Source organism: Cyclospora cayetanensis, unplaced genomic scaffold, assembly GCF_002999335.1.
Source record: "Cyclospora cayetanensis isolate NF1_C8 unplaced genomic scaffold, CcayRef3 CcayRef3_contig_117, whole genome shotgun sequence".
Classification (NCBI taxonomy): domain Eukaryota; phylum Apicomplexa; class Conoidasida; order Eucoccidiorida; family Eimeriidae; genus Cyclospora; species Cyclospora cayetanensis.
Genome location: NW_020312056.1, coordinates 103003 through 111905, shown reverse-complemented (window position 1 = coordinate 111905; position 8903 = coordinate 103003). Strand labels below are relative to the sequence as shown.

Below are 8903 nucleotides of genomic sequence, written 5' to 3'. Positions count from 1 at the left end.
AGCAAGAGCCTCCATATTGCCGGCATTGGCACGTTGTCAACTGACTACTGGCGAAGCTTGGCTGTTTCATCGTTGGATGAAAGGTGTAGGACATTGTTGCGGCCATGTATTCCCACTGAAAGTGAAGTTGCTGTGGCTGCTGTGTTCCTGCAGCTGCGGCACGAGACATGCCGCCGGGGCTGCTGATTCCCTTGTCACACCTTCCTTCTCCAACTGAGCATCGGGTTTTTGAATTTCAACTGGGTGCAAGCAAGCCTATAGGGCTGCCTGCCCTGCAAAATGGAAGTCTAGAGCCGGATTTTCTCCTTGTGGGGTTCCTCTTGCGCTGTTGCCTTTTCTTGTTTTTCGCTCTGAAGCTTCCTTAGATTTTGCCTTGAATTCGCCCTCAGCTGCACCATGTGGTACGGACAGCTGGTGATAGGGCCCCCCGGTAGCGGGAAAAGCAGCTACTGCTTCGGCATGCAGCAGATGCTCGATGCATTAGGACGGAGGCACATTGTCGTGAACCTTGACCCTATGAACGACCTGCTTCCTTATAAATGCGACATTGATGTCATGGACCTAGTGAAGGGGGAGGACGTCATGAATGCGCACAGCCTTGGGCCTAATGGAGGCAAGGCATACACATCTATATACACACGCAAATACATTCATGCCTGCAACCTTACAGACGTACTGCGCTTCGCTCACTCTTTGCTTCCCCTTCATTTCTTCACCTGCGATGATTTGTTGGCTTTTCTTTTTACCAATTATCTTCGTGTGGCCCTTTGCGTAACTTGTGCTCCTTTCAAGCACTAGATGGCCCATGTGCTCTCCTGTCTGTGTTTTGCGGATCACCTGAATCCTGCGCCCTCCTGAGGCTTACCCATTCCTTCGCATTTGTATGGTGCATCTGCAGCCATGATCTACTGCATGGAGTACTTATTGGAAAACGTGGACTGGCTGGTTGACAAGCTGAAGGCCTTCACAAGTACCGCTCAGAACGTTTGTTTTCCAGAGCCGCTAACGCAACGGGCAACGCATCCATGGATGCCTGTTGAGTTTACGGCCCTTGTCGTTTCCTGAGGTGTAAAGGCCATATGCTTAATGGATTTCTGTGTGTCCATGTGTGGGTCGTTGCTGCTTTTATCACCACGGCAGCGCTGAAAGCATTCAGCATCCCGTTTTTCATGCGTCCATGCGGCATTGAGTTCTTCTGCGTCTCCTGCCTGCTAGATTCCTACGTCTTGATCGACTGTCCCGGTCAAGTGGAGCTGTTCACTCATCACGATGCACTTCGCGCGATTATCAGGCACCTCGAGAGACTTGATTTTAGAGTAAGGCGCGGCAGGAGAAGCAGTGGCGTTCCCAGTGGTAGCATACGCCTTTCAGCAGCACCCGCAGCAGCAGCAGCGGTGGCGTGCGAATGCAGTGTTTTGACTCGCTTGTAAAAATAGGGAGTCCATGATTTTGCTTTTTTTTGACGTTGTGGCCCTGCAGATGACGGCTGTCCAAGTCGTGGATAGTACTCTCTGCACAGACGCATTCAAAGTGAGCAGCAGGAGAGCGCTGATGCTCCTAGGATCGGAACCACAGGGCACTTGACGTGAACGATCGTGTTAGCTCGTGGTTCTACCGACGCAGATGCTCAAAAGCGCAGACGGACGAAGCGTCCCGTAACAGGCATTTGAATTGGGTGGTCCTCGTGCACCTGAGTGGGTGTGCTGCTGCAGCACATCAGCGCGCTGCTGATGTCTTTGAACGCGCAACTGCAATTAGAGCTGCCGCATATCAACGTTTTGTCCAAAGTCGACCTCTTGAGACTCCACAGGAAGGACTTGCGTATGACACGTGTAGCGCTGCTGGGCTTTATTCTCCTTGTCCTTTAGCCACGCGGGTACTGAGGTTGACACTTGTGGGTACTCTCGCCGCTGGTGCACGAAGGCTGCTTCATGGATACAAATCAAGTGTTCGCGGCTCGCCAGCTGCCCAAGGGCACTTGACTGCATTATATTGTAGCAGGCATCAGAGCAGCCATACGCGCAACAGCGCGGGTGCGTATGCTGCTTTGGCTCCAGGGTTTCGTCTGGAGTTTTATGCTGACGCTTACGACGTGTCAGCGCTGCTTCAGGCCATGGAAGATGACCCGCATCCTTTGGGGGTGAGCGTTCATGTTATCACTTCATTGCTGCTGCGCTCCAGCTCCCGACTCATATGTGCGCACACGTCTGCCTATGTGGAGCTAGATCTACGTCTGAACACGCCTGCAAAGAGGGGCAGAGCCGAGGCGCAGCTATTCCCCTTCATACTAACCCCTCCATCTCTTCGCAGGCTGCCTTCATGTACGCCACTGGCCGTGTCTGCCTGTGCGCGCCTACGCCACACTGTTCTTCTCTTTCTTGTGCGGTCGTTCTGCGAGGGGCTGTGTTCTTCGACGACTGCACTGGAGGACATATGTATACATGACTGAAGATGCATATATGCATACATACAATCGATTGTACTTTAGCATGACTTGCCGGCCGATTCACAGATCCAGGAGGAAAGTTTTGTTCTGTTCCTTGCTGCGGCCACGTCTTGCGCCTGGCGCTTTGTGCAGCAAAAGCTGTTGGGCTTCTCTCGAGCCGTTTGCGAATTGGTGGAAGACTTCAAGTAAGAAGGGTGATCCGCGGCTGTGTGTTGCTTCTCCTTTTTTCACGGGGGTACACATGCACCGGTGCGGCGCTATAGTAGATATAAAGAACTGCACGCATGCATGCACTCCCTTACATGCATGTATGTTTGTTCGCACAAGGGTCTCAGTAGCTTCTCTTGTTGGCCCATGGCTGGGGATGACGTCCCTATTGCAGCGTATGCATTTAGTTTTTTCATGGCCGTCGTATGTGTATATGCATACTCCTACACATGTACAGATGTGTATGCCTTTGCCTTATTGTATCGGCCTTTGGGGTCTGAAGCAACGCTACCTAGGCACATATATCCGGCGCTTCCTCCACTCGAGTTGCAGGCGTCCCTTTTTCCGTGCGTTTTGTCGCTGTGGCTTCCTGTGCGGGCACCAGCCTGGTATCCTTCCTGCCTGTCTGCGTCACCGACAAGGAGTGCATGTTGCTAGTTCTGAGAGCTGCCGATGCGGCAAACGGATTCGCCATGGGGAACTACGCTACAAACGAGCGAGGTTACCCCTTGCAGCTGGATACCGAAGAAGAGCGGCAGCAAATGTACGCCTCCACGAGCACGCGCGTTCTAAGGCCTAAGCGAGCTTCGAACAAAACGTGCTCAGCATGGGAACTGTAAAGCTACAATGACGCAACGGCAGTAACCAGTGCCGACGGCCATTGAGAACGGGTGGGTGTGCTGGCGCTGCTTTTTCACTTCCTGAGGTGCCATGGGTGCTGCTGCGAATGCGCAGAATGGAGAGGCTGCAAGAAAAGTACGTGGATTTCGACCCGGAGAAGGACGAAGCGCCGATTGAAGAAGCCACGGAGGCAGAGTAGGCCTTCCGGCGACAATAGCAAAGCGATTTAGAGGCCGTTCATAGGCGCGCGAGCCACTCATAGCCAGACTAAAGCTGAATGCATTGTCTTTTGTATTAGCTCTGTTAAGGGCAGGGCGGGGCACGGCTTCTTTTGCATTTGGCAGTGGTCTCGCAACCTCGTCAAGGATGCTGCTGTCTTTTAACAAAGCGCACAGCGCTAGGCACCGGGCAACTCTGGTTGTCTAAAGCCATCTGCCCCCACCACCTATTCAACTGCAAATATAATCACTGGCGGCGGCACTTTTGCTACTACTAATAATATCACTCTGTGGTCACGAAGGACTGCTGCGCGCCGAGAGCGGGCACTTCATGTGGAGATACACGCACAGCGGACTACGATATTTGTGCTCCAACACAATCCTACATACATAGGTACATCCTTCCATAATTCAGGACTTAAAACAGCTGTCTGCAGAGTGTAATGTGCGCATTTATGGTAATGCATCATTTGTACATCTTACTCACGAGCATAAAACACTGGCAACGACCAAGCAAGACTGCAAGCATTACTATGACATCATGGAACCAACGAGCCCATATTGAATCCTTCTTTTTAAGAGGCAAACTAGTGGCCCCAACTTGACGCAGTTTCGAGTGTAGAGATGCACATCGTGGTATTGCTGCAGCTTCGCCCACGCAGCAGTGGCAAGACACATTAAGATCCGCCCACACGAGCTACAAACCGTATGTATGTGTATTTGATTCTGCAATTTCTCCGGTAAAGAGCAGACAGTGGCGAGCGCCTTGCTGCGAGCAAACTTCGCCGCAAAAAGCTCCGGCTGCCGTCAAGCAACAGCAGCAGCAGAAGAGGCAGTCATTGGCCTTGCGCGGTCTTTAGCTTTTGCTGCCTAGATATTGTACCAAACGAATGTACGAGTAGTCAACAGTGGAGTGACGTACTTCTCTGCCTTAAAAGTGACTGGGAGTTTCAACTGCCATTATTCCCGCCCGTTGTGCGCCCATCCATGTTGCTCGTTCAAGTGGCGATGGCGGGGTGTCATAAAGCGAATTGGAGGACTATGGACAGGAAGGCATGCTCGCACACAAGCAGTAGGAAATTGCCAGCATTAGCGTTAGGAATTCTCACCAACAGGGATGTCTCAGTAGAGATACGCGGTTTCCTCCGCCCCACATTAGCTAGACTTGCTTTCTTCTGAGTGTCTCTACTCCCATGTGTGACCGCCCCTCAGCTTTCTTCTGCCTCTCTACTGCAGAAAGCAGTGAGCGACCTAGGCCTAGGCCTTTAAAGATTAGAAGGGTGCGAGTGAAGCGTGGAAGATAGCACGAAAGTCTGGTCGAAGTTGCTCGTGTTTCTTGGGTGCTCTACCCGGATGCAAAACTCCCCATCGCAGGGTTTTTTCACTGTAGGAAAAGGGGTTCTAGAGCCTTCGGGCAGCTAGAGACTTGCAGCGGTACACATTCCCCCCAGGACGCCCCACTGTGCGCCACGCCTCAAATGATCACAACTTCGATCCTGCCGCTTTTGTTGCCTACTCTACTCCCCTTCTAAGATGGCGTCACCTTGCTCCCACACTAACCCCACGCCCGCCCGCGCTCTACTGCAAAAATTCCAGGCAGAAAGTCTCCCACGTAGAGCCACCACCTCAAAGATACTCTGGAAAGAACTCAGCAAGTTTTGCACTTTGGCGTACGGGTCTTCTGCGGCGCACTGTGCAGGAAGGTACAGCGACTATGACCCTCCACTATGCATCAGAAGCACACAGCCAATCCGGATGGCATCACGCAAGCTCTGCTCTGTGCGGGTGCGCAGTGACTCCTCGTGGGATGCAGCTATGCACTTGTGGCTGGTGGGTATCTTACTGAGGCTCCTGCTGGGGCAAAGGGAAGGGCGTCCGACGAAGGACTGCATGCTGCCCTTGAAGCTCCACCGAAAAACCACCCCCGACGTCTAGCCTCCAGGCCCTCTTCCTGATGCCGCTGCATGCGGCTGCCTTTGAAAGACGAGATGCAAGGTCTTCCACCGTTTGTGGCAAAACATCGTGGCCTTCCATCCCTCTAATAAGCCAACGGTACAGCAACTGCTGCCGCACGAACTCGGAGGCGACTTCAGACCAGGCACGAAGGGGGAGCGCTGACACTTGCTGCCCTTGCAGCCGCTCCTCTGTTCGTGCACCTGCATCTGCAACCGTTGCCGTTGGTGTTGCGGCTTCTGCCGTTGGGCTTGCTGGTGGACAGGGTGGCTCTACGGCGGCTCCAGCAAGATGCACTTTTGCTACAACATCCGTTGCAGCAATAGCAGACTTCGCGCTCATTGCAGCGGCAGAATTCGAAGCCAAGCTAAGGTTTACGCGCTCCCATGCCGCGGCCTCTTGATGGATGTGTAGCTTCAGCAGTGTCACTTGTCGATGCAGCAGGTCCATGCGGCGTCGCAAAGCAGCGAACCCGCGACTAGCCATTGCGTGCGTTGGTGCCGTCATGTCTGCTACTGGTGCTGCCGTTGTATCTGAGCGTCCTAACGTGAGTGCAGATGGACTCGTTTCCAGATTGTGGCTTGCGACAGCTAGTGCTGCAGAGCTCGCTGCCGCTGAAGGCGCGGCAGATTCTGGCACGGGCACACCAAATGCCTTGCCTGGTGCTGCATGAACTGTGGTGGTGGCAAGAACGAAATCGTGCTGCTGCTGCTGCTGCTGTTGTTGTTGTTGTTGCTGCTGCTGTTGCTGCTGCTGTTGTTGCTGCTGCTGTTCTCGCGTTTGCCGCTGTTTCTGCACAGCGGCGTGCTGCGTAAAGTTGGCTAGGACAGGCAAAACCTTGCAGCGGAAGGCGTTCCTGAGATACTTGCAGCTTTTGTTAGAGGAGTCCTCGCACCAGCCACTTCCAAGGGCCTGTGCCAAAAGCAGACGCAACAGTTTGTCTTCTCTGTTCGACGAGCTGCCAACGGACAAATCTCACGCATTAGCACCAGCAAATGATTGTAGCCTACCTCAAGATAAGAACGCAACCACTCCTTAGGGAGCGCCAGGAACGGGCGCCCGATGTGCAGGTGCGGCTCGCCAGCTAGCTTCACTTGGCTGGCTTGCTGCTGGGGGACGCTGTCATCCGAAATCGTCGCAAGGGGTTCCATACCGCTGAGCCGCATGCATCGAAGGACAGCAAAAGTAAAAGGTCACAACAGCACACGCAGCACCGACGACGACAGCTCAACGGCACGGTCCAGCATTGAGGCATTCCCAGTGACATACGCAGCAGGCCCGCTCGAAGCAACAAGGACTGCATGGCAGCACCAACACAAAAGCAGTGCAACCCGTCTGTTTCGGCAGAAAGACGGACTGCAGGTTAAGGAGATGCACGCCTCTCAGAAGCTTCAAAAAAATCGTCTCTAGTTGATCGTCTGCATGATGCCCGGTAAGAACAAAACCCCTTTGCTGGTGTTGCTCATGCTGCTGCTCTTCTTGCTGCAGCATACGGATTAGAAGGGCTTTTGTTTCACTTCTTCGCCAGTTGCGCATGAGCTGCTGCGGCGAGGCCTTGCTACCGCGTCTACTGGAAGGATGGTCTTCTTGCTCCTCCTCGCGCTGTGTTGTGCATTGACGCAACAGGCGGTCAGGCATTGCGATGCAATGTAACGGCAGCCCATACGCCTGGCACATGGCCCTAAGATGCTTCTTCTCAATCTCTACTTCCTCGTCTCTCAACCTATGATTGAAGTATACCGCTGCAACGCGCAAGCCGACGCCACCCATCTCGCAGTACGCGGCTAATCCTCCATCGCGTTCGCTGCTGTTGTTGTAACAGCGCGTTGTGGCAGTGCCAGATGCGCTATCAGAAGTGCCTTGCAACTGGGTTCTGTGTTGCTGCTGCTGCTTTTGCTCCGTAGAGCCAGTAGCGGCAGCGGCAGCAGCAACAGCAAAAGGAGTAGCAGCACCAAGGCCTAAAGAGCGCGCAGTTGCATGCAGCAGGGCAGTGCTGTCCGAGCCGCCGCTGCAACTGAGCAGCAAGACTGGCTGCGGATGACATGTGTTTGTTGGTGCTGCGTTTTTTCCTGCAGCATTTCCGGTGCCACCTAACGGGGAACGGGCGGGTGTGGTGCTCAGCTGAGGCTGCTGCAGAAGCCGGAGCAGAAAAGATCTAGCTTCAGCATCCACTGTTTCGATAGCACTACGATCCTTAGGAGCCGCAACTAGGCCAGCTGCAGCAAGGGTGCTCGCGGCGCGTTCCCTTGCCGCAGCATCTGCGGCCCTCTGCCACCGTTGTCTAGATGCTACCACGCACTTGCTCGCAGCAACTGTTTCTCGTGCTTCATTAGACAGTGCGGCAACGCTGAACTCTCGCGTCGCTGTAGCAGCGCTGTACACAGGAGGGCGTCCAGCGCGCGTCAACAGGAAGCAGCTCCGCAGCCTTAAAGTTGCGCTGCTTGCCGTATGCAGCGGCAGCAGCAGCGCGAGAACAAGCGTAACGATCGCCAACTTCCCGCTATGCTGAGCGTGCGGGCTCATGGAACTGGCTTAAAGAGATGGGGAGACGTCTGTTGGACACAAGGGGGACAGCGCCTCGAGAGGGCATCAGAGAGCCCCTCTCTGAGAGCTGCCCGCTGGCTCTGCAGCTGAAGAAAATCCAAAGACTAGCTCTGCTTGGTCATTCGCCTGAGCAAGCCTTCCAAGCAGTACCTCGGACAAAAACTAGTAGCGCGCAGCGCCGCCGCAGGGTTGCTTGCTCGTGCCTTGCTGGCAATTAGGTAATACTCCTCTGTGCAAGGCTCGGGCTGGTAAGGCATGTAAAAAGCGCTAAAATTCATGATTGTTTACTCGGAAAAACACCATGTGTTAACGGCTCTAGCTACCATATTGGAAGCGGAGTGGGCCCATAGGGGCCCCCTGTTACCGGGGTGTATGGTCAACCGCTCAACGGCAGCCACTCGTTGCCGCTGGCAAAAAGAAGAAAGCCCGCCAGATTCGCACATTGTTTTGCTGCTTTCATCGATCAGCTATCTCGGTTGAGGGTTTTATGTGCTTCACCTGTGCACAGAGATGCACAAGCATGATTCGAATGCTCTTCAGTAAGCAGAAGGTCTACCCAACACTGCAAGAGGAAGTGACCTGACACTGTTAGCCTTGAGAAACTCGCGCATGCCTCTACTAAGACTCTCAAAATACCACCGTATGGCTCGGAGGTGACGGCACCGCTCGCATCCATTTCAAGTTTTTCATAGGTGTGTGTGTTTGTCTATTGGCGGTGGCTTGTAGGGTCACCTGGCTGAACTTCTGCCTGCCCCCTTCCTCTCAACCCCCAAAACCTCCGCTGTAGCGATTCTTACCCGGCGTCCAAGGGCAGGCACTCTGTTAAGACCGAACCCAACCCAATAAATGGAAAGTTTGGAAGTAGCCCTTCATATGAATTGCCTTCACTCCATGCCCTTGCTCCTCAGGCTGCA

The 8903-nt window shown here is 53.9% G+C and overlaps 2 protein-coding genes across 2 annotated transcripts; one reads left to right on the top strand and one right to left on the bottom strand.

The window, feature by feature from the left end:
• Positions 1-396: 396 nt before the first annotated feature.
• On the top strand, positions 397-3473 carry LOC34618317 (GPN-loop GTPase QQT1). The gene is made up of 9 exons (XM_026335909.1): positions 397-613; positions 899-970; positions 1216-1316; positions 1480-1530; positions 1713-1821; positions 2058-2140; positions 2579-2631; positions 3039-3197; positions 3389-3473. The coding sequence occupies exons 1-9, from the start codon at positions 397-399 to the stop codon at positions 3471-3473; spliced, it is 930 nt and encodes a 309-aa protein (XP_026191694.1).
• Positions 3474-5331: 1858 nt separating this feature from the next.
• Positions 5332-8665, bottom strand: LOC34618318. The gene is made up of 6 exons (XM_026336016.1): positions 8483-8665; positions 8140-8234; positions 6803-7819; positions 6540-6600; positions 6250-6357; positions 5332-6099 (listed from the first exon to the last, which is right to left on the bottom strand). The coding sequence occupies exons 1-6, from the start codon at positions 8663-8665 to the stop codon at positions 5332-5334; spliced, it is 2232 nt and encodes a 743-aa protein (XP_026191801.1).
• Between the last annotated feature and the right edge of the window lie 238 nt (positions 8666-8903).